The following is a 24,681-nucleotide window of genomic DNA, read 5'->3' as shown; positions in this document are numbered from 1 at the left end:
AGGGACTCACTGAAGGATACGGTCCCAAATTAACTTCTTTCCATCTGCCAGAAGCCCACCCACCCATCATAGCACGCCCTATTCATTGCCCCTACATAAAAGCTGGGCAGATATTGCCAGAATGTCACCTTTATTCACGCTGGAGTTGTACCTTACTCCACAAGTAGATGTTAATTTTAATGGAACTGCTTGTGGAATAACTTTCAACGTAAGTAAGGGTGACAGACTTTGGCCTTGAAAAATTAAAAAAAAGGGGGTGGGGGTGATATATTTTTTTAAACATTGTTAGGATGCTAACTTGCAGACTAACAACTTACTTTACTATTTTTGTCCTTTTCAAATTGTTCCTCAAATTGTCTTATTTTTTTCTGCAACTTCTTGACCAGCTGATATGGTGTCCTGTCTTCCCTTCTGTCATCTTTTGAACTAAAGGATGCTCTTCGTGTTCTGAATTAATAGTGAAAAAAACATTCAAAAGTTTTGTACCTTTTAAAGACTGTAGCACAGCAGTTCCCAAACTGTGGGTTGTGACCCCAAGTGGGGTCACTCCAACACCAGATGGGGGTCACAGTAATCTTGAGCGTGCAGAGGACGCCATTTTACAAAATGGTGTCCTCCACACAGCATGACTTCACATGCACCATACATGTGCAGTCATATCGCATGGAAGATGCTATTTTGCAATACAAAATGGTGCCCTCCATGTAGCATTACCTCACACACCATACCTGATGTCACTCTGTGTAGAGAATGCCATTTTATATACCAAAATGGTGTCCTCTATGCAGTGTGACCTTGTACATACAGTGCATGCAAGGTCATGCTGCATGGAGACACCATTTTTAACTAGTGTCTTCAATGCTGTCTGGAGTCACACACTCAACACAGTGGAGTTTCACAGTCACATGTGAAAATGGAGTCATACAGGGAAAATGTTTCGAAACTGCTGCTGTAACCAGTGCAAGCAACTGTATATTTATATGCATTTCACAGGTCACATGGAATTCTGCAAAAGGTACGGACCTGTTTTTATGACTAAGCAGAATGAAGAGGAAAACGTTCCTACCTATAAACTTCTTTTCTCTGACATTACATTGCCACTAATTGTCACTGTAAGGTTGTACTCTGCTCAGATGAAAACATGAGCAGTTGGAAAAGTTACCAGTCAAGTGTGGAGTCACATCTCTTGCCACAAGATGATTTCATCCCAAAAGCTGTGAACTATGACATCTAAAAACTATTATGCTATTACAGAACTCACTTCTACAAGGAAAACCATAATCTTTCCTTTAAACACAAATGTAAGGATCAGGCTGGTGAAAATGGTACCTCCAAATAAACAGGCAAGACATTTAATTTATTCACAGAGAACATGTCCATCAATCCTCACTACAGAAATAAATTAACAGTAAAACCACAAACAGGGAAATAAAAGAATATAAAAAAATATTCTTATTCTTAGTGAGTTCTTCAAGAGATTTTCCCTTGACCAACGAGTTGCTTCAATGCACACTTACTACTCTCAGGTTGGTGTCTGCTACAAGTGTTATTATTTTAGATTGCCGGAGTGCCCAAAATGTACGGAATTCTTTATAAATACAGAGGAAGACATCCCTGCATCAAAGAGCATTTGTTCTAAAAACAGTTCCTTTGATGGATTTTGTAGCAGAGGCCCCTGCCATACTGTTCCTGGCTCATCCATAACATCAGTGATTCAGAGACTGACTGAAACTCAGATTAGAAAATACAGGTTAATTTTTTGTATGACCAACTGTACAGGAGAAACAGCATTAATCAGAACAATTCAGGTGTGTGCACGTGTTTAAAAGAACAACCCTTGTCTTACAATACCCGGATATAGGGATTCTCTTATCTTGATGCCCTGGGTAGTGATAAGACATTGAGATAAGAGAATCCCTAGCCCCCAAGTACTGTAACACTAGGGTTGTTCTTTTAAACATGCACACCTCTGAATTGTTCTTAATTAATGCAAAAATAACGATTCTGTAGTACGGTGATCCACTCTTCCAAAGCACAGATGATCACTCTTCTAATGCCTAACTGAACTCCGAGATGAGAGATGATCTGACTGGGTTAAAAAGCTGTTCTTTCTTCAGATTATCAACAAACCCATTCATCTCAAATCCTAGATTATTCTTTGGAGTTATTTATTCTCTGAAGTTTTCCTTGACCAAGATGCTAGTTAAGAAGGGAAAACAAAGATTCCCCTGTTAGACTCAGTGATAGCACAAATACAAATATCCTTTTGGTGAAAAACACAAAGCTGCTGAAAATAAGCTATCAATTAAAATACTAGTAATGATTTTACCAATTAAAACAGCTTTTAAGTTTCACATGGCTATCAAGATACACATCCACCAAATATATAAACCCTACAATCCCTACGGTTTATTAATGATATATTTGAAGATGGAGTCCTCATGCTGCATTTGGATTTCCTTGTGCATTTGTTCAGCTTCTTGGGATCCAATACGGCTGAAACTCTTCCACACTTCAAGACCAAGAATCAGTAGTTACAGAATTTCCACGAATGCACCTGTCTGTAGTATACAGAACAGGGTATCATTTCATAGCTAGCAATATTTGGGATATCTGGTGCCTCAAAGATTTCACATGCTTGATTAGTGTTACGAAGGGTATATATTCTTATTCTGTATAGATCTGATATGCACTTTTCTGAGATTGTACTCATCAATTTGCACCATAGTATAGGTCTTTCCCAAACTTTTAATTTTCTCTTGACTTTGGTGAGGGAATGGGAAGAGACAAAACTTTTCATGTCAAAACATTTAAAGCTGAACGAAGAGTTAGAGTCCCATCTGGTCTTTCCTGTTCTCAGTTTCTCGAAGTCCTGGAACAACTATTTTCAACACACATTCAATCACTTTTTAAAAACTACTTTTCAGAGTAATAGTATTGGACAGAAAAGGACACTGAATGATTGGCTCTCTTTGAGGGTCATGCTCCCCTAAGCAGATTACCACCATATAGAGAATTCGCAACTCCTTGAGTTGAAACTCAATCATTCTTCACAGCAGAAAATACTAGGGGTTCAGACCCTACAGCTGAAGATCTTAGGGATCCAGTGGAAGTAAGGACACCCATACAGAACCCAGGTGCCTTCACATTGCTGGCAGCCTCCCATCTCCCCAGTATCTGCTTGACAGCATGATTCCTTCAGAAACTGTAGTGTTAAGTGCTCCCCCTAACCACTGCTACCTTCCAACAGTTCTTGGGAGCAAGGGCTTTTCCACAGCGCAGATGCAGAACCTAAGCTGTTATTGCAGGCTTGGGCTGAACAAGCTTGTACCATTTTGCTCTTCATTGGGTGTGATGGGTATGCCACATAAAGCAGCTGTCATACAGCTCTGTCTGCTTCCAGACTGTGAACCTAGACTTCAGAGAATGCCTCTGCTTCCATAGGGTTCCGGTCAAGTAAGGTTCCATGCACTAAAGCTGGCCCTCCTACCTTCCACACTTCCTTGCCCAGGTCATGTGCAGGTTTTGATTCTCCTGGGCTCCAAAAAGCATAGGAGAGCAAGAGGTCCTTTGGCTTTCAATGGACAAAACAAAATTCTAACTCAAGCACCTTTGCCTGCAATTTCTTCAACAATTTTATTTAATAAATTCCCTCTTAAAAGTTTTGCTAATGCAAAAAAAATTCTTCGCACACATAATGCAGGGTTCAAAAGAGTACCTAGGGAGTACCTTACACAAAAGAAGCTGCCAAGACTAACATCTCTCTTCAGAAAAGTCTTTTCAGATTGTTCCACCAAGCTACCATACCAAGGCCCTTGAATAAAGGAGGGTATAAAAGTCTGTATTGCTGATGCTTCAGTACTTCAAGGACTCTTCAGTCTTCATGCACATCTCATCTTCAAGGCTAGAAGGTCTTTGCTGATTGCATCCTTCTCCAAGGTTACAATAGTAGCATTCATTTTAGAAAACTGTAGACAATGCAACTTCAAACATTAATTATCTATTCAGATGCTAGCCCTCTGAAGCTCTCCAGTCTCAAAGATGAGGCTAATAGAAAGTAGTACTTTTTCTAGACCCTGAAAAAAAACACTCTGGTGATTTCTTTAGTGAACTCAGGACATTTCTTTGCCTGCTTCCAGAGACAGGTAAAATACATCTCTGTTCCCTCGAACACAGAGTTGAAAGATGCACTGCAACCTAGAAGATTTGGAAAAAAGTGTTATTCTTCACCCAAGATCCCAAACTAAGGAAATAGCATCTTCTTGTCAGATTCTAATAAGACTTTTCACTGTAGTCAGAAATCTTAAACTAAAATAAGCTTCACAAATATAGCAATTTTAAACTGCCTTTGCTGTCCATCATGGAGAGAGCTTGTGACAAGAACAGGAAGGTGCAGGTCCAAGAGACTTGACTGAAAACTTTTTTCTTAACTGCTCTTCTATTTCAGCAGAGCTGGAAGCAACTTTATAGTGATGATTGGTCAGCCAAACTATTAGGGGCCTCTTTCCACTTACAAAAGCATCTCTCACAACTACAAACTACATCTTTCAAAACCTCTTGTACTACAAGGCACATTAGAGCTAAACTATGCAGCAACAGCCAGCACAGAGGAAACCCTCACTCACTACAATGCCACAAACCTCTCTACCCTCCAGAGAGTAACCTAGGGCTGCTCTCCCCACAACTAGCCTCCTATAAGTCTCATCCAAACTGAACTCCCGTTCTTCCCCAAGTGACACAAAGTAGCAGCTGGGAAGGAGGTGGAAAGTCTCCAAGTCAGATCGGTCTGTGGGGAAGTCCAAAAGAGATACAGTTGGGGAGCTGTTAACATTAAAACCAAGCTGAGGAATGACACAAGGCAGGCACATCCCCTGCTGTGGGGATCTTACAGTGCACAGAAGCATCAGCCTGCCCTGCCCCTACTCTAGAGGAGCTCCAAAGCGTGCAAGAGGAAGCCCCTCTTTAACAAGCTCACCAGTTGGAGGAGAAGCCTGTTCTACAGAGCTCTATAGCTCAGTCTTTGCAAGAACTCTGCAGGACAAGCACTTCTTCAAAAAGCAGTACCCCAGCACCTGCTGCCTTCTTCAGTTTGATCCCTTTAAAACAAAGCTCCCTGACCAACTAGTTTTGGCATAAGGAGACACTTATATAGCAGTTTTACAAAAGGGAAAATTATGTGATCATTTGAATGGCCACATAACCACATAATACACTTGGACCTTCAACTAGTCAACCAAGTCTTGAAAAACTTGAGGATCTACAACAGAAAGCTGAGATACAACAACAATTATTTTCATGCTAACCGTTTTTTCCAAATTACACTAATATACACACCTAACAAAAGAAAGTGCTTTTGATGAGGAGTCTAATGTTTCTGGATCATGCAAGAAACGCTGGCTTTGTCCAAAATCCAAACTACGATGTGACAACACTGGGTGACAGTCCTCCTCCAAAGGATGACTATTCATTCTTCCAGCTTGTGGGGAAAGCTGAGCTTCTCCAGATTCACTGTCCTCCTGCCAAGATTTAAAGGCAGGAAATGGCTCTACAAAATACAAACAAGAACACAAAAATGGCACTAGTCTATTAAAAGAGTAATAAAACAACAGTGTCAAAAGGAAAAATAAATGAGTATCCAATGCTTAATCTTGTATACTATAAACAATATGTCACACACAAAGTGAATAAATATAGTGAAATACATTAGAAAGCTACAAATTCTGTCAGGTATTTCAAAATATATCTAATGGGTATGCATTTGTTTTACAAAATCAACAGCACATTCGTGCATTATTTCTAGACTTAAGCAACTTGGAGACTATGGGAAGTATGCATTTTTGGTAAGAGTTGCAGAAAAATTACAGAGCAGATGGATTTCCAGAGTACTTGACCAATTTATTTATATAGTTATCCTCTTGACATTTGAATAGTGCTAGGTAAAATGGACACTATCAATTAGTTTAGGAGCAATATTTATTTACTTAAATCCATCTCTACAACGATGGGGGGGGGGTTAAATTAATATTTATGTAGGCACTACACAACTCCAGTCTTCTCCATGTGTTGATCTGCAGTCACAGTTCAACACTACTCCTGAAGCTATGCTGTGCTGGCAAAATTGTTTTTGTTGTGAACAAACAAGGAGGTAAACATAAAGGAGTTACAAATGTCAAGCTCCATCAGAAGCAAGGAAACTATTTGTTGGAGAGACTGCTTTTAAGCAGGGGATTACAAAACAATAGAGAATCTTTAAAAGGTTTAAAAAGTTAAAACCTTAACAAGTCAGTTGATAGTGTCCTTTAAAATTCTGAAATATGTTTTATTGCCCAGCAGTTTGCTTATATTTCTAAAAAATATTTCATTTCTCTTTTCAAAAGGTAACAGAATCTGTATTTTCCAGTGAAAGTCTGGAATTTGAAAACTGAGTTCAAAGTGTGCAGAATGACAATAAACCCACAATGTAACATTTAAAAATAACCCTTGTACCTGCTTCCCATTGAAAAAGAAATTCATAACTGTTTGAACAATTGACTTGTAAACATGAGTGTAAGATACAAAAAGGGAAGCTTTTTCACTTGAAGATCAGAATTGTCCCAAAATATGGGAAGAGCAGGTGAAGGGCTAGTTAGAAAGCAAACCATAAACCATCAAAAAGGCAGATAACTGAACATATGGTGAACCATACTTACCCTCCCCTTCTCTCTGCAGATGCATTGTTTTGAAATCAATGAGGGGGAAAGTGATAGGGCATGACGCTAATAAAATGAAAAAGAATGGCAAAAATACTAAAGTGAACACACAGCACAGTCAGAACAAACCATACATAACATGTAAAGCAGGAAGATACAGTACCACAGGAAAGCATTCCCACTGCTCAATTACTCATTTGGGCTAGGTCCTGAGAGCACTTAACTCCCAGTAACTTCAATGGCAGTTAAGGGTTCTCAACACTTGCCAAAGGAGGCTGTTAATCCAAAGTCTTTACAACGTTTTAAAAGAAGAAAATCATTTTTGACTGCAATTCAAATAAAAACCCACATTGCATCTCCACATTTTAACAAACACACATGTTCAAAATACAGCTTTTGTTCACAAGTAAGTAATGGAGATCAGTAATCCTTATACACGCAGGACAAATGTGGAAAGCTTCTTCTTCCACCTATCACCCTCCAGTGATAAGATTAAATGATTTATGTCCCCGAGTTTGCTTTTTTCACTATTAGAAGAGCAAGCTTTTAATGCCATTTAAACGAGGCAAGAATCTGACTGGTCACAAACCTTTTAAGATTCTGCCAACAAAATATTATAATGAAAATGAATCCCAATCTTGCAAACAGTTGCACTAATGAAGACTTCTGCATTCACAGGGCCTGCACTCATTGGCTTAAAACAGGATGCCAAAAAGGTCTGCACCAGCATGAGCGCTTGGAAGATTGGGGTCCTAACAATAATTCTAAACAGGACCAGAGAACTAGACATTCCTACCATCTTAAAATAATTTACGCAAAACGGATCAAAAAATTAGCTTAAGAACTGGATATATGAAATTAAGGTATACTCTATATATAGAGAATTCATGAAAACAAAGAAAAATGAAAGCCACATAGGTTTTATCAGAATATATAATGAAAACAGATTAACACTGACGTAGTGTACAACATAATATAAATAAGCTATTGCGAATGAAAATGTGAATTACTTTCTTTAACTTTGCACAGGCCAAAATGTTCAAACTTGGATGCCTAACTTTGAGCAAAGATTGAAAACTTGGCCTCAGGGTCCTCAGCATCCTGCGCATAGTTACTCCTGTATCAAATGGTATGCCCTCCAAACTTAAAATTTTACTAGCACTCAAGAGCATAAACTGGCAACTAATCTAAACACATAAATAGAACAAACAGTTTCTTTTGGCTCAAAGCTAACTATTTTGCAAGGTATGGGAGGGAATGTGTGGATTCATGCAGGAAATTATTATTGGTGGAGACCAATTACACGCAAATAATATGCATAGGTAAAATGAGCATTATCAAACAGATGACAAACTATAGTAGCAATTATCTCAAATGATTATCACTGTTTGATATTCTGAGTATAACTTTATACACTAACTGAGATGTGCTATATCTGCTTGATGAGTCACTAATTTATGTACACTTTAGGAATATTTCATTAAGGTTTAAGTCTGGTCACAGGGCAACAAGGGAAGGAACTGTTTCCCTCTTGCAAGTTTGCAATCTATCAAAGATTGCTTGTGATTTATAAACCATTCAAACTTTGTTCTCAAAAACATGTCATCAGAACAGCTTGATGAAAATACAGCTTTACTCCCAACTGTTTGTATTAGACCTTGTACTAATCTGTAAAAAGTGCTGTCTACTCTTTGGTTTTTAAAATAAAAAAGTAGAAGTACATGGACTCTGATTATGCTATTATTGATGGCAGTGAACAATATTTTCCCGGTGTCTCAATTCCATTTAGCCTAGGTGTAGGTGGTTTGATGAAAATTCAGATGTATCAATATCAGAGGAGGAAAACAGATCAAATCCCAAGTTAAGACAAATATTTCAAGAAGTGATGCATGAAAAAGTTACGGTTTGGGGTTTTTGCATCAAATCAAGAGAAGAAATTATATTTATTCATACATTTTAAAACACTTTTGTTAACCCCTACAAAACCCGAACTTCTGAAAACTTGGAAGAAAAGTTTTTAAAAAAATGTTTAATACCTTTCTTCATCTGAAAGCTGAAAAGCTCTCAATACACAATTTTAGGTCTTCCAGTGGAACAGGGAAGACAAGACCTGACATTCCTTATATTTCTAAGGTAAAAAAAACAAGTAGATTTTTAAAAAACTTTCAGGTCTAATCAAACGTAAATTGTGTGGCCAGTGTTTAATACCTTAGTTTTGCAATTCAATAAAATGTAGAAAGATTTACTCTTGCCTTAAATCACTATTAAGGGCAGATGCGCTTTAAGTTAAAAAAATGTCATTCACAAGAAACTACTTTGCTTATATCATTTATAACAGAAGATTAAAGCAAACATTTTCAAAGGAGCCCCAGGGACTTATGTGCCAGGGTTTTGGCACGTAAAATCCCTTAGGATTCTTAGAATATCTCTAGTCTAAACTTGGTGGTTTGCTGCTTGGTTTTTTTTGTTTGTTTGTTTCTTTAAACTCCTGCACAATTATTTTTTTCTTTTCGATTTCTAAAAGTCCTTTTCTTAACTGGGCTGTAGATTGGCAATGACCCCTGGGTTCAGCAGTTTAAAGTCCTGTACATGGTGGTAGTCATACCCAAGTGTAAATAAGCATTCTTCAGATAAAACTGAAGAACACACAAGCATGAGCAGTCAGATAATGAAATAATTAATAATGAAATATTATTGAATAATTATCTGAATAATGAAAACATCTTACTTATAGGGCTGTCAATTAATCACAGTTAACTCAAGCGATTAATGCAAAACAAACTAACTAGATTTGTTAGCTTTCCTCTGGAATGGTGGTTGAAGCATTAAGGGGCATACGAATGTTTAGCATATCTGGCATGTAAATACCTTGCAATGACATTTACAGCAATGCCATGTGAATGCCTGTTCTCATTTTCAGGTGACATTGTAAATAAGAAGTGGGCAACATTATTTCCCATAAATGTAAACAAACTTATTTGTCTCAGGGATTGGCTGAACAAGAAGTAGGACTGAGTGGACTTGTAGGCTTTAAAGTTTTACATGGTTTTATTTTTGAATGCAGTTTTATATAAAAAATTCCACATTTGTAAGTTGAACTTTCATGATAGAGTAATTGCTCTACAGAACTTGTATGAGGTGAATTGAAAAATACTACTTTTGTTTATATTTTTCCAGTGCAAATATTTCTAATAAAAAATATAAAGTGAGCTCTATATACTGTTGCTGTGTTGCTGTATGCTGTGTTGTAATTGAAATCAACATATCTGAAAATGTAGAAAAACATCCAAAAACATTTATAATAAATGTAAATTGGTATATTATTGTTTAACATTAATTGCCATTACCATATATACTCGATCATAAGCCGGTTTGTTTACAAGCCGACACTCCCCCCCCCAAGATGGATAAGTAAAAATGGTAAAAACTGTATGACCCTTTCATATTTCAGGGGTTGGCAGACTTCGGCTCCCGGCCCGTCAGGGTAAGCCGCTGGTGGGTCGGGACATTTTGTTTACCTGGAGTGTTCGCAGGCACAGAGCCCCTCAGCTCCCAGTGGCCGTGGTTTGCCATTTCCAGCCAATGGGAGCTGCGGGAAGTGGTGCTGGAAACGGCAAACCACGGCCACAGGGAAATGCGGGGCTCCATGCCTGAAGATGCTCCAGGTAAATAAAAAGACAATGTATTAGATATTCAATTCAATGATTTCATAGAGTTTAAAATCATCAAATTTTGGTGTAGACCCGTTTATAAGCAGACTCCCGCTCTTTGATGAGTCACTTTTTTACCAAAAATATTTGGTTTATGAATGAGTATATATGGTAATTTTTTTTAATCTTGTGATTAATCTTGATTAATTTTTTTCATTTATTTTCATGATTTTGAATACACTGCAAGATTAGAGTAAAAATTACCTTCCCATTTGTCACCATCAGATACATTCTTCAGATCTAGATGTGGTACTTGGATACATACTGCTTCCTCAAGAACATTAACACTTCCATCTCCTGATATTTCTGATTCAGTGTTTGCATTCAGGTCACAAATCTTGTTACTAGAATCCTGTATTTAAATAAACAGTACATTTATTTTCATCATCTGGTAACTGGGCACCAGGAACTAGCAATTGCCAATTCTAGTGCTGCCATTAGTTTTTTTGTGTGGCTTAATGTCTCTCTGCTTCCCTACCTGAAAAATTTGCATATTGTCATAAACCTTCGAACTTCTTAGAAGAGTAACTAAAATTTGTAGAGCACTCTGTATAGTTCTTTACATTTTCAAACAATTTTTAAAAAAAAGGTTAGCCAACCAAAGGTTTCATTTTTCATGAAAGAATATTTTACTTCTAGAAGACTATGCATAGCCATCCGATATGGTTTTCCACTAACACATACCCCACACACACACACATGAAATTATCAAAATCCTAACCCAAGTTTGTCGACACAGTGGAAAAGCTGTTGAAAACTTTAGTTTACAAAAATAAGGAAAAAGCAAACGAAAGAAGCAATTTCTTACCAGAACCAATTGTGAAGACATTTTATCATTATCATCAACTGAGTCACAATCTTGCCTAAAAATAAGAGACAGACTGGTTATTGTTTTAAATAAAGATTGTTAGCTGATAGTAACAGTTGGTGATATTCTGCTCTTCACAAATAATGACAACACTACCCTAGAGAGAGAGAGAGAAGGGGACATCTAGGAAACTGGCAAATCGTTAGACATCTTTGTGTGCGGGACTTTACACCCATCGTATAAAGACCATCTGTTATTCTCTTGTTTGCAATAATTGCTAGAACTGTAATGGGATTTCTGAAGAGAATATTTTGCTGCATTGGTGAAAACAACTGGGTAGCAAATATTACTGAACTTAGTATTTTAATTCTTAATTCTGCTCTTCCCCAGCCCAGCACTTAAGATTTGAGCAGTAACAATCAAGACAAGTTCATTTTGAAAAACTTAAAAATATATGTCAGTTGCATTCCCGGCTGCACCAAGGCTGCTTCTGACACCTTCCCCATCTCTCCTTCCCAGAACACGTAGCTGTGCGAATACCCAGTCAACCAATCACGTTTTTGCCTTGAATCTCTCTTTTTGAATGAAAAAACAAGTTCTCTGAACTTTGGATGCCAACACTACAGAAAGTTTGTGTGCCTCACCTTTCATATTTTTAAGTGGCAAGTTCATAAATGCTTCTTTTTGCCTCTGTGTTATTGCATTGTGACCAATTACCATAAACAAATAATTCACATTTTAAAAAACAATCCACAACTTCCAACTGATATTAGTGAAACTGAAATGCATACCTTTCACTGTTGTTTTCTTCATCAACTTCTGCATCTTCATTACATGGCTTCAACAATATGCCAACAGTCTGTGGGTAAAAGATTAAGTTTAGACATTTTTCAGACAGATATTTTGTGAAGTGAAAAAATCTTCCTGTAGTTACTCCCTGCAAAAAACAAGCCAGAGCTTTTTATGGATCATATAAGTCAGGTCCAACTGAATGATTTCTTCATATTCAAATGGAACCAATAAACCTTTTACACAAATAAATAAAGAGAGAACACACAGTGCACAGTACTAGAAGTACAGCAGTAGCTTTCCATTTTCAGCACATCCATAAGGTTTTTTCGTTCATCTATGTTTGTTTAGGATGTGGGCAGCATTATTCACTGGAATGTGCCAATCGTAGGCCAAATTTTGGGTCTGAACATTGTTACGACAGCAACATTACCTAAGTCTAAGATAATTATGTTGGATGAAGGCTTCTGTTCAGTATGTGTAAAATGAAACATGTCTGATGGACTTTCTAAAAAGGGACTATTAATCCCAGTTACTAAATAAAGCTACAACAGGGCTGTAAAGTGGTGAAGAAATCCTGGCAGTTACTGTGACACTAACTCAGAAAAGAATGTTAGATGGATACACATCACCATTTTGTTTGTTAAATCCTAATGCAGGTAAGACTGATTGCTCCAGCTTGGAGTTCACTGATTTTTAAAGAGTAGATGCTACTGTAACCAGGTAAAACAAAAACAAATGTCCACAGAAGGTACTCTTTTAAAAAGCAAGTGGCTCATTTGGGATGGTTATTCAAAACAGTATGAAATATAAGAAAGACCCTAAATTACCTTAGTGTCTGAAGCGTAAAGTTAATAAGCAGCTCTCAAATCAAATGAAAACTGTTTAAACAGAATGTTACTCAATACAGCTTAGTAAATACAAATTCATGTACAGCAACCAATTTTGCAAAATAGACAGCCTTCTATCAGATAGGGCCACTGAAGAGGCCCTTGTGCAGGAAGGGAGGTTCGAGATGCTTGTCCCTGTGGGTGCTCCACTTCAGGTGTCCGTGCGCCCCTGCGCTCGTAATCAGAGATTTATGATAGCAGTGCCCAGTTGGGTCGCACATGCACAGTTCCAGTCTCAGGCTGCTTCAGGCGGTTAACTGGCGCTGTGTGACCAACCCCTGCTCTATTCCTTCTCTACCGCAGAGCCTAGTAATGAACTCCGAAGCAGAGGGGAGGCGGGAGGGTAGTGGAGCACCCAGAGGGACACACATCTGATCTCTAAGAGCCTCCGTTACTGCACAAAGTGAGTAATTTTCTCTTCTTCAAGTGATGTCCCTGTGGGTGCTCCACTTTAAGTGACTTCAGAGCAGTGCCCTCCGGTGGAAGGAGGGGGCTTCGGCATTGAAGTTGCAGCAGATGAGAGTCGATGTGACAGAACAGGGTATTGTAAGATGCGTGTTGTTGCAAAGCATAATGCTGGGTAAACGTGCGTAGTGCGGCCCAGGTTGCAACGCTACAGATTTCCATGATGGGAACATTGTGAAGAAACACTATGAAGGCTGATAGGGCTCAGGCAGAATGCATGCAGATCCCCTTAGGGGGCTGTCGGTCATGCTGGAGGTAACAGGATTTTATGCAGTCCGATATTCATTTGGATAGCTGTTGTTTGGATATGGCATTGCCTTTTGATTGTTCGGTGATTGAAAAACAGTTTTGGAGACTTGTGAAAAGATTTTGTTCTGTCAATGCAGAAGGCTATAGCCCTGCGGACATCCAAGGAGTGTAATCTGGACTATCATCTGTCCGTATGTGGTTTGGGGAAAAAAACTTTGGGAAGTGGATGGTTGATTGCAGTGAAAGGATGAGACAACTTTAGGTAGAAAGTTGGAATGTGGTCTGAGGGATATTTTATCTTTGAAAAAGATTGTGTAAGGTGGGTCTGCCATGAGAGCTCCTTGAAGTTTTCTGTTTCCGCCCCCGATGTTCATAGTATCTATGGTGTTGTGCATACAGAGGGGATTGGAATCTTTGAGAGGTTTGATAACTTCCCTGTCTTCTTTTGATCTCAGGTGTGTGAATGCCCAGAGATCACAAGTCACCCTCGAGTCCTTGAGCATGTGTAACGACTCATCTTTGTTTTGTCTGCAAAGAGTTTGGATCCCTCAAATGGTAAGTCTTCTACAGTCAACTGTACTGGCTATAGGAATCCAGATAGATGGAACCAGGAAGCCCTCCTCATAACCATCGCAGTTGCTATAGATCTCACTGCTGAATCTACCGAGTCAAGAGCGGCCTGTAATGCTGTTCTGGTTATGAGTTGACCTTATGACAGATTTGTACTGTTCTTTTTTGTTGTCTGGAATAAACTCAGTAAATTCAGAAAGACTTGAGTAGTTATTGTGGTCATACTTTGCCAGTAAGGCTTCGTAGTTTGCTGTTCTTAATTGTAAGGTCGCAGCAGAGTATGCTTTGCAGCTGAAAAGGTGGAGCTGTTTCTAGTCTTTGTCATACGGAGTATTTCTGGAGTATTGTTGTCTACCCTGTTCATTGACTGTGTCAATCACCAATGAGTTTGGCGTTGGATGTGAAAAGAGGAATTCAGTGCCCTTCGCAGGCATGTAATTCTTTTTAAATCAGACCTCTTACAGGTAGGTGGAATCATTGCAGGGGTTTGCCAGAGCCACTTCAAAGGGTCCATAACGGCATCATTCATTGGAAGGGAAATTTTAGGTGAGGTCCATGTGTGCAGTATATCTACTAATTTATGTCGAGACTCCTGGACTTCTTTCAAAAGAAATGTCCAGTGAGGTGGCAACTCTCTTGTAGAGGTCTTGGAATTCTTTGAAATTATCACCTGTGTTGGGAGGTGGGAGCATAATCGTGTCATCAGGTGAGGATGAAGAGAAGTGGACTTCAGGTGCATCGTCCTGGTCAGAGAATTCCTCCTCCTCTTCAGCCCCATTCTGAGGTGTCAGACAGTCCCTGTGGTGTTAATAAAGGTGATTGATGTGTGCCAGCTCTGGGAAGACCGACAAGTACACGTCATTGTTGTTGTAGATATGCTGCCCACGGGCTCCAAAATGGCCATTGTGGTGGGAAAGGCATAATTTTTTTTAAAAAATCAAAAGGATGGGGATAAAGTATTAATGCTAACTATTCTAACAAAGCGAGAACTAAGCTACTCAGAAGCTGCGAGGCACTGCTAGTTGCTCCAACTCAAGCCAAAGGCAGTAGAGAAGGAACTTGGGGGTTGGTCACACAGCGCCAGTTAACCGCCTGAAGCGGCGCAAGATGGGGACCGTGCATGTGTGACCCAACTGGGCACTGCTACCATAAATCTCTGATTATGAGCACAGGGGTGCACGGACACCTAAAGTGGAGCACCCACAGGGACATCACTCGAAGAAGACTGCATTACTCTGTTTACATGCATACAGTTTCAGCCCCAACTTTCTGGCCCCATTCTAGTTCAGGGAGATGATTTCTGCCAACTAAGTTTCCCTTTCAGTTTCAGCTGGATGGCTAAAGCCCCAAAAAACACTTATACAGGAATATAGAGTTTTTGGCATACGAGGACAGATATGTTTTCACAATGGAGAGGAGTTGTCACACCACCTCTGCTGTATAGTCTTATAAAGCTGCTTTGAGATGAAAAATGCCATGTAGATTTTCAAATGATATTTCCTATAATAGTACATTATATTATTATAATCTGAGCCATCATGCTAATGAGGGGCTATAAAACCCTAATGTCTATATTTAAAAAAACGTTGCTCTTGGATACACACAACACTTCCAATTAAATAAACGGGCACAGTGCACACTTATCAAAAGGCAAAAATGGTCAGAAGATCTCCACTGCGCTGAACATCAGGCACAAAAACAAGAGTTCATCTATGTAAAAAGATGCGATTTCAACATATTTAAAAAGAAAAAAAAATATCAAGATTCCCCTCCAGGTTCTTAGTATCTGTACTTCAGATACTGGAAGGGAATGTTTACTGTAAAAAGAGTACAAATTAATTAGTTACCCTTCAGTAACTCTTGTCCTTCAAGATGTTGTAGTCAATGCAGATCCCACTGTAAGTACACAGGCACCCCATATGAGCGAGACCAGATTATTTTTGCTAGCAGTGTCCATCAGGGCCATGAACAAACCCTGAGCCTCCTCGTACTCCTATAAAGGCATAAAAGGGGGGTGGGCTCTGAAACCTCCTCAGTTCTCTCGCAATTCCTGTGAAGCTGAGGACTCTGAAAAGCAGAAATGGATGGCAGATCTTGGAATCCACACTGACTACAAAATCTTAAAGACCACAGTTACTGTAGGGAAGTGACCATACTTTCTTCATCAAGTATGTGTCACTGTGGATCTCACTGTATGATATAGGCAAGCAGTAACCTTATGGGGATGGTGGGTATGAGGAGTATCGATGGTGTTAATCAAATAAAGATTGATGCACTCCCCTTTCAAATTTGGTGTCTCCCTGGCTGACATGTCAAGTGCATAACATTTAACAAAATTCAGAGCGTTACTCCACGTAGCTTCCTTACAAATCTCTGGAACTGGCACATTTCTAAAGCAGGCCGATGGGGCTGCTTGTGACCTGATGGAGTTCAGCTTCACATTCAAAGAGAGAAGTTCACAAGACAATTAGGAACAGGCGGAAGTGCACTTTGTGATGTACTGGAAAGTTTGAGAAAACTGCTGAGCCTTTTGATACAGCTGATACGGCCACAAAGAGATGGGTAGAAAGCTGGAAGGCCTTGGTTCTGTCTAGATAGTAGAGCTGAGCTCTGGAGAAGAAGTCCAGGGTGTGAAGTTCTTTTCTTCTTGGGAAGACAACTAGTAAGGTGATTGAGTCGAGTGAAATTCTGAGACTACTTTGGGAATGAACTTGGGGTTGGTCTCATCACACTTTGTCCCTGTGAAATGGAGTGTCAGGCAGTTTAGCCATAACAGCTTAGATCCTGTTGATTCTTCATGCTGACGTATGACAACCAAGGAAACCACCTTGATGGTAAGGTAGTACATTGAACATTCCAATAGAGGTTCGAAGTGAGGTTCCATGAGCCACAAGTGGACCACACTAAGGTCTCAGGTGAGAGTTGGTCTCTAACCAAGGAATAGGCATGGAGAAGGTCCTTGATGAGCCATGAGAAAATGGAATGCAACTGAACTGGCGCATGGTGCACTCATTACTGTTAGATAGACAGAGTGTCTTGACTGTTTCAGAAGCAGCACATAGTCCAGGATCCTGGGGTTCAGAGCTTTGCCTGGATTCACCTTGGTTTGAGTCACCCATATGGAAAACCTTTTCTGTTTCACAGAGTAGGTTCTTCTTTCCTGCTCTGCATCAGAATTTCCTGTACTTGTCTGGAGTACCTGTCAGTGATACTATTTCAAGCAGTATCCGGGCCATCAGGCGCAGGGACTGTGAGTCTAGGTGCATTATCTGACCCTAGTTCTGAGACACTATGTCCAGGCAAATGGGAAGTTGGTTGGATATCTAGAATAGATCTGATAGCCAAAATTGTCTCAGCCAGCATGATGCTATCATGATAACAGTAGCCCTGCCTCATCTGATCTGGGTATTATCCTGGGGAAACAGAGGAATCTGGGGGAACGCAATGGAGCCAGTATTCTTGAGGCAGATTGTCCTATAGTACCTATGAAGCAATGAGGCCACTTCTGTTTGTAAAAGGCTCTCATGAGAATAGTCCCTGAAGAGGCACGGGGAAAACCGTGGGAAGAGTAAGGAGAGGAACTGGATGGTACAGTGGTCAGTGATGATATCCAGCACCCATTTGTTGGTGACAATATCTGACAATGCCTGATGAGGCAAGATAGCTTCCGAAAGAAGTGCTGCTCATTTGACTGGTCATGGTACAGCTCTTGAACAAATCATTAAATTTGCTGCCATATGGATGGATGATGTGCATGTGGCCTGAGTTGAGGAGAGTTGACAGGCTCTACCATATCTCAGCTGCTTCTTAGACTGCTAATCTGTCTATGTTATGACTTCATCCACTGTCTCTGCTAATGTTCTTGTTGTGGTATGATTTGTGGTATACCGGAAATTTATAGATTCCTAAGGACCATTTATGGGGAAAACAACATTGGTTGGTCCGTGAACGGTTTGTCAATTTATGAGATTTCTTGGAGATGACTGAGGTCTGTGATCTAAACCAGGAGCTCTTGGAATACTTTAAAATCACCCCATGGATATTTGGGCTGGGCTGACTGTCAGCTGATGAGAAGGATAAATCATTAAAGGGTACAGACAGGAGCTGCTGTGCTTGTAACCCTGGACACTGTTCTTCCTGGCAGTCAAGCAACAGTGGCCAAGCCAGTGATGCCATTGGGGAGACCTCTCTCTGAGTGGCTCTTTGATGCTTGGGACAGTAGGTGCTGGTTGTGGTCACACCTCTGGTGCAAGGGTTGGCAGGGTGCTTTTGATACGAATCACAGTGCCAGTGTAGTCTGCTCCATCTCACTTGCTGTTGAATGAAGCCTCGGGGGTATGTCTGGGTCTCTCTGTATGAGATGATGTAGAGCTCTTCCTTGAGCTCCTCCGCTGTTCTAAGAGTTCCCTTTCACAGCCTTGCTTTGAGGTCTGGGGCATTGCCTTTGATGTTAAGCTTCTGGATGCATCCAACACCATGAATGACATCAATGTGTATGTCAGAGCCAACTCTTTGTTCAGTGCCAATTTCTCTGCCAAAGTCTTAGGCATCAACTGCCTACATCAGGGGTGGGGAACTTTTCTTCTAACCAAAGGGCCATTGATCCACAGGAAAAAAAAAAAAAAATCAGTTGCGGGCCACACACAGCCCTGGGGTGGGGCGGTTCCTGGCCAATGGGAGTTGTAGAACTGGCGCTGAAGGCAGTGCATGGAGTTTCCCTGATCACTCCTGTTCCTAGGGGCCGCAGGGACATGCTGGTCGCTTCTGGGAGCTGTGCAGAGCTGACCAGACTTTTAATGGCCTGGCAACCCTAGCTTCCTCCTGCAGCAGGGCAAGCCAGCGCTTGCAGTTCCAGCCTCACGGGGTGGGGAGGGCATCAAGGCTTGGGGCTTCCAGCTGCAGCACGGAGACTTGCCTCGCACCAGATGAAATGAAGCAGTGGGCTACATCCGGCCTGTGGGCCACAGGTTCCCCACCCCAGCCTACTTGATGGTCCATTGGACTGTGCTGGCTTTACCAGTACAGGGACCTGGAACCTGGGTCTTCAAGGTCCAACATGACTCTTTTACGGGTTTAAGAATTGGAGCTTCAGCCTTGTCTCTCTAGACTTCTTTTCAGGTCTGGGTGGAGAATGAAAAGCAGACTAAGTACCTGCTGGGTAGGTACCTGCTATGTCAAGTCTTCGAGCGGAATTCAGTTCATCGCAGGATGTGCAAGGCTTAAAGCCCATGGATTTTGAGTCCACCATCTTGAATCCTTGTACCAGAGAAGTGGGGGTGTCAGGTGAGCAGAATTCAATCCAAGTGGAGTTTATTCAGTCCAAGATTTTAAAATGAAGAAACCAAAGGCTGTTCTGAAGATTCTTCAGATGAGCTGAACATTTTTGACAAGATAGCAGATGCTAGAGTACCAGCAGGTAAGACATTTCCAAGTTCCATCTCACTAGCACAGGTAGCAAGAGGTAACTGGAGGAGCAACACGGAGATCCCACCTTTTATGCCCTCATGCAAGAGCACAAGGAGGCTCAAAGTGCACGTGTGGTCCCAGTGGACACTGCTAGTGAAAAGAATCTGGTTTCATGCACATGAAGCACATATGCACCTACAGCAGAACCCACACTGACATACTTGAAGAACAAAGCTTGCACTGAAATTCAATTTTTAAAATTGTGGACACATCTCTATTGATCTTCAGTTAAACAAAAATCCTAATTTTACAACATATAGCTTTTGAACTTAATTTAAGACCTTCATCTTGCAAAGAATATACACCCATGCATTATGTTTATGAATAAATTATGCATATGTGCAAGTCTTTCCAGGTCTGGGGTCCTAACTGGCAATATTCCATTAAGATATTGCAAATATTCTGGTCTCTAGAAAGTCCTATTTCATGGTATGGACCTCACCAGCATGAAAGAGAGCCTTCTGATGGTATCAGTAAAAAATTACTTTTTAGCAGTCTAGCTAAGATTTCTGGTATTAAAAGTGATTTTTTGTATTTTATTAATTTAAATAACTAGATTTACAAAACTCAGCCTGCATTTTACCAACAAAATCAAAATGTTAAAACAGTCAATATCAGAAAAAACACTCCCTAGCTACTTTAAACCATAAATTATTTTGAATAAAAAAGGCTACCAGTGGGAAAGGGAATTAATCTGTTTATAAAAGATAGAAGACAAGAAGTTCATGTTTTCCTTCTGGCTAATTTTAAAATCTAATTTCACATGTTTTAGTTTTTACTTCAGTGGACAGCACTTCACTAAACTCTTTAAAGAGATTTAGTATTAAAACTTAACGAAAGAATCTGGAGAATTGGTATGTTCAAAAATTTTATTTATCCAAAAACAACACCAAAAAAAGGAAAATACTGATATTGCTACAATGGCATAAAGAGAGAAAATTAAGGGACATCATTTCGGTCCCCTTTAGGGACCCCAACTGACTTTCCCTTTTCTTCCTCTTCACAGGTAGAATTCTCTCCCTCTGCACAGATAAGTTCATACATCAGCAAAGATAGAACCAGCTGCCACCACAGCAGCAGCACCTGGGGCAAGAGACTGACGGAAAAGAAACAGAGCTGCTTCAAAGAGACTGGGGAGGAATGTTGGGGAGAAAAGGAAGGAACACATATCCCCACCACAAAAGTCTGTGGGAAGCGTGGAGGAGGGTTGGGGTGAAAATTAGGAGTGTGGGGATGATGCTGGGGTACAAGAACTCAACAAGCCAGTTATAAACCCCCACTTTCCCCACAAAACCATACCAAAGGCCTGCCAGACACAGCTGCAGTGTTTCAACCTCTGCTCAACTCCTACTGCTATCTAACACTTAGGACTGATGTTACTGTAACTGACCGAGTGGGCTCCCTGGCAGGATCCTCCCCAAACAAACAAAAAACAAACTAACACCACTCTCTCCACAGCCTTCCCCCTAAGCCTCCTAGTGCTGTTTTTTGAGAAGGTGCATCTTCTTCAGGAAGCCTTTGCTAACCCAGGTGCTACTCCAGCTCGCCCTATCCCTGTTGATGCACAAACCCATATGAGCAAGAGATAGGGCTGCTATCTGTGAAAATGAAAAAAAAAAAAAAGAAATGGTGAGTCAAGGGCCCCTTAAGATGCAAACAAATTAAATGTGATCAGACCTACACACATATACTTTAAAAAGAGATTGAGTTTGGCAGAAAAGGCAAGTGATTTTACTCAAGGTAATACAGCAAAGCGAAGCAGTGTCACATCAATAAGTAGAACCCAGGTCTGCAGTCCAACTCTTGTGCTCTAATCACAAGATCACACTGCTCTAATATATAGAAAGCATACCCTCTGCTCCTCTTACCTGATCATTTTCTTCTTCCTCATATACAGAATCAGGCTGTATAACTGCACTGTCTAAATCAGTGCAAGCCAATGTTTCAAAGCAGTCTCTAGTATTCTCACTGCTATTAATACCATTATCTTTAGTAACATCATCCCTAAAAGAGACAGAAACAAGCAGCTCAGAAGAGCTTACAATAGCCTATGTCATGGCTTCACATGTTCAAAAGAGTTACTGAAAGTTATTTTTATTTAAAAATCCTGACATCTTAAATAATTTTGCAGATTATTTGCAACAAAACTATCCTGAAACACAAAACTACTGGCACTACCTGGAGAGTTATGTAACTTGCCAAAGGGTAATACATTTGGAGCTATTTTAATAAAACTATTTAGAACAAGGAAAAACAACATTTGTTGGAATAGTATTTATTTCATGGGTATATATGTATTTTATAATCGGTTGACATTCTAATGAGCATTTAGTAGTACACACGCTGGCATAGATGTTTCTTCTATAGGAAGAATCTTACACAAGAATTTTGACCATACAGCCAACCAGTTATCCATTGATTGATTTAAGTTTAAACCAATCATTTTAGGTAGGATAACAAAAGTAGTATCCTTCCAGTTATTAATGGTGAGATCTGTAGTACTAATCAAGGTACTGGCAGGAATTTTTTACTTTAAGCACTGAAGCCAGACGTACATTCACTACCCGCTACAATGTGTCCTAATGAATAATGACAAAACTGAAGGCCAAGAAGACAAAGGGTTTGTATATACAGTGGATTAATTCACACCAGAACGGTGTAAATTCTGGTGCGCACTAGCATGTTGTGCGCTAACTGGCCTGCGTGGACCCTGCTGGTGTGCACTGAAATATTCTTAGTGCATATTAATATAGTACTGCTTGAAATGGAAACATTAACACGCACTTGGGAAACTGTCATATGGACCAGTGGGTGTACTAGTCTGCACCAGGGGGTTGAATACCAGTGTGCACTAGCATGTTGCGCATTGTGTATTCAAGCCCTAAATTGCTGACATTCACTTCCTAGATATCAGATTTTGGTTTAAGATATAAGAATTGGATTAAACTAAATAAATCATAGATTAAAAAAATATCACTAGGTGAAACCTTTTACTCAGTTGGTATTTGAGACTTTCATGTTTCACCATTTAGAAGATTAGCTGTTTCTTCCATTTCCAGCAAATTTGTCACGCCTTGTAAAAACCAGGCATGGGGTTTTGAGGTTTTAAAAAAAAGTCTCTCAAACAGAACAAGGATAAAAATTGATCTGAGAGAATTGGGATGATTAACTGTCCGCTCAACAGCATTATTAAAGCAACTGTTAATTACCTTAGGACTACACCCATTAAGTTTGCCATTCACAAAAATGGAGGGGTTGGTTGTATACCCAATCTGGTAGATGCAAGTCCTCTAAAAAAAGCTCAAAAAAATTCTTCTCATCTTCCTTCCATTTACTAGAACTGTGTGCAAAGTATGTTACATATTCAGATATACGCTTCTAATAAATTGTGGAGAATTAATAAAGAATTGTGAAACACTCCAGAATTTTTGAACAGAGACAATTGTTTACCCCACATATACTGCATATCTAGAGGCAGAGTTCATGTGATAAACTGCAGAACTATGTGATAAAAATATATCATGAACCTTTGGCTCCTTCACCTTCTCTCTTTCTACCCCTCTGCCTCCAGGGGCTTATTCCAACACAGCAACCTGCTGAGCAGCTTCCAACAGCCTTTAACAAGCGCTCTCCCTATATCAGATGTCCAACAAGATGGGTTGAAAGTTTAACAAGTAACTATTCTCTTAGTTTTTAAATTAAGCTTTGTGCCAGTATTCTAAGTTTTCAATAATATGTTCTCTGAATGATACACTTTTACTTTGCATGTTTTCTCTGTGTTTTGGCCTTGTACGTAGTATAAATAATCCATTGGCTGCAGTGTTTAAAGGGCTCATGATGCCTCTAGAAGGAATGTTATCATATGGTGTCTATTAATCCTCAGTGACTAGGATGAATACAAGGGTTGAAATGCAGCACCAGTGCCAAAAACATCTATTGGTTTCAAGTTTAAGATAAACAAGAGAGCCTGCACCCCTGTGATGCAAGCTGGCCATCCACTAAAGCGCTCACGATGTATCAAAGGGAGAAGCTTGTGGACAGAAGGACTTTCAGACAATTACACAGTTTTACTTATAAACTAATCTATGGAACTTTTAGCTTATAAAACTAAAATTCTGTTATAATCATTTGTCTTTGGAAAATATAAATTACTTATAATTGTCCTCTGAAGGTTTTATAACAGAGTACTGAGACAGATATTGCAACCACATGCAGTATCTTTGTTTTAAGATCCATTGTTTTAAATTAATGGTTAATGCATGGCTGTGTTCCACCCCACAGAGGAGGGCTACCATAGCTCCTCCAGGAATCAGAAACAGTGGGTGGTGAAGGCAAATCAGCCAGGCTGTAAAACCCCACAGAGGTTTACATATACACACTGAAACTAGATTCTTCAGAGAGTAGCAGACAAAGAAAGGATTTTTGAACGAATAGCTTGAGTTTAAACTGACTCAAGGCCTTCCTTCTCATCCAGCAAATGAATAGGACCTTCTGTCCAATGGGGGGGCCCCAATGTATGCATAAGAGTTGGAAGGACTTGACTTACTCAGCCCCGTAAGACTGATGGGTGACATCTGGTAAGCTTTTTAGCATGTGTGTAGGTTATTTTGTTGTTTTAAAGTAAAAAGCATTACAGAGAAAAATATATTAAGAATAAATGTGCTTACTTAGAAGGAGCTGTGTGGTAACTTATAACTGCAGGCAACAGACACGTCATAGACTTCAGAGAGAAAGGAAAGTGGAGGCCCTGGCCCATTTAAGCAGTCTGTCTTGGTGGGGATATTGCAGTGCAATTCAGGGTGCTGTGCAGTCTGAAAACCCAGGCCAGGCGGGAGCGAAACATGGTGACAGCTAGGAGCCAGGAGCCTAAAATGGGTGCCCTTGGTGTACCACACAGTGCGAATACTAGCACAGTTACCCTGAAACTATGAAAATTATTATCTCCAGTCCCATGTATCTCTGTGGGTTGTGATTTTTTAAAATGGGAAATTTTTTTTTAATAGTAATTTGGGCAAAAAATAATTTTAGCTTGTGTGCGCGCGTGT

The 24,681-nt window shown here is 39.9% G+C and overlaps 1 protein-coding gene across 3 annotated transcripts in view; it reads right to left on the bottom strand.

Annotated features, from left to right (window-relative positions):
- FAM13B (family with sequence similarity 13 member B) overlaps positions 1 to 24,681 on the bottom strand; it is a 78,489-nt gene that overhangs the window by 11,465 nt on the left and 42,343 nt on the right. For 2 of the 3 annotated variants that reach the window (XM_073355470.2, XM_073355471.2), the window contains exons 10-15: positions 21,505 to 21,640; positions 11,999 to 12,066; positions 11,208 to 11,262; positions 10,604 to 10,751; positions 5,335 to 5,545; positions 318 to 447 (exon numbers count right to left, since the gene is read on the bottom strand). In XM_073355470.2, the coding sequence (XP_073211571.1) occupies positions 318 to 447; positions 5,335 to 5,545; positions 10,604 to 10,751; positions 11,208 to 11,262; positions 11,999 to 12,066; positions 21,505 to 21,640 (748 nt within the window). Of the gene's footprint in view, positions 1 to 317; positions 448 to 5,334; positions 5,546 to 6,689; positions 6,756 to 10,603; positions 10,752 to 11,207; positions 11,263 to 11,998; positions 12,067 to 21,504; positions 21,641 to 24,681 lie in introns of all 3 variants that reach the window. The other variant, XM_073355472.2, reaches the window with a different exon arrangement.

The sequence above is a fragment of the Lepidochelys kempii genome, chromosome 8 (assembly GCF_965140285.1).
Source record: "Lepidochelys kempii isolate rLepKem1 chromosome 8, rLepKem1.hap1, whole genome shotgun sequence".
Taxonomy (NCBI): domain Eukaryota; kingdom Metazoa; phylum Chordata; order Testudines; family Cheloniidae; genus Lepidochelys; species Lepidochelys kempii.
This window is presented reverse-complemented; position numbering and strand designations above follow the sequence as displayed.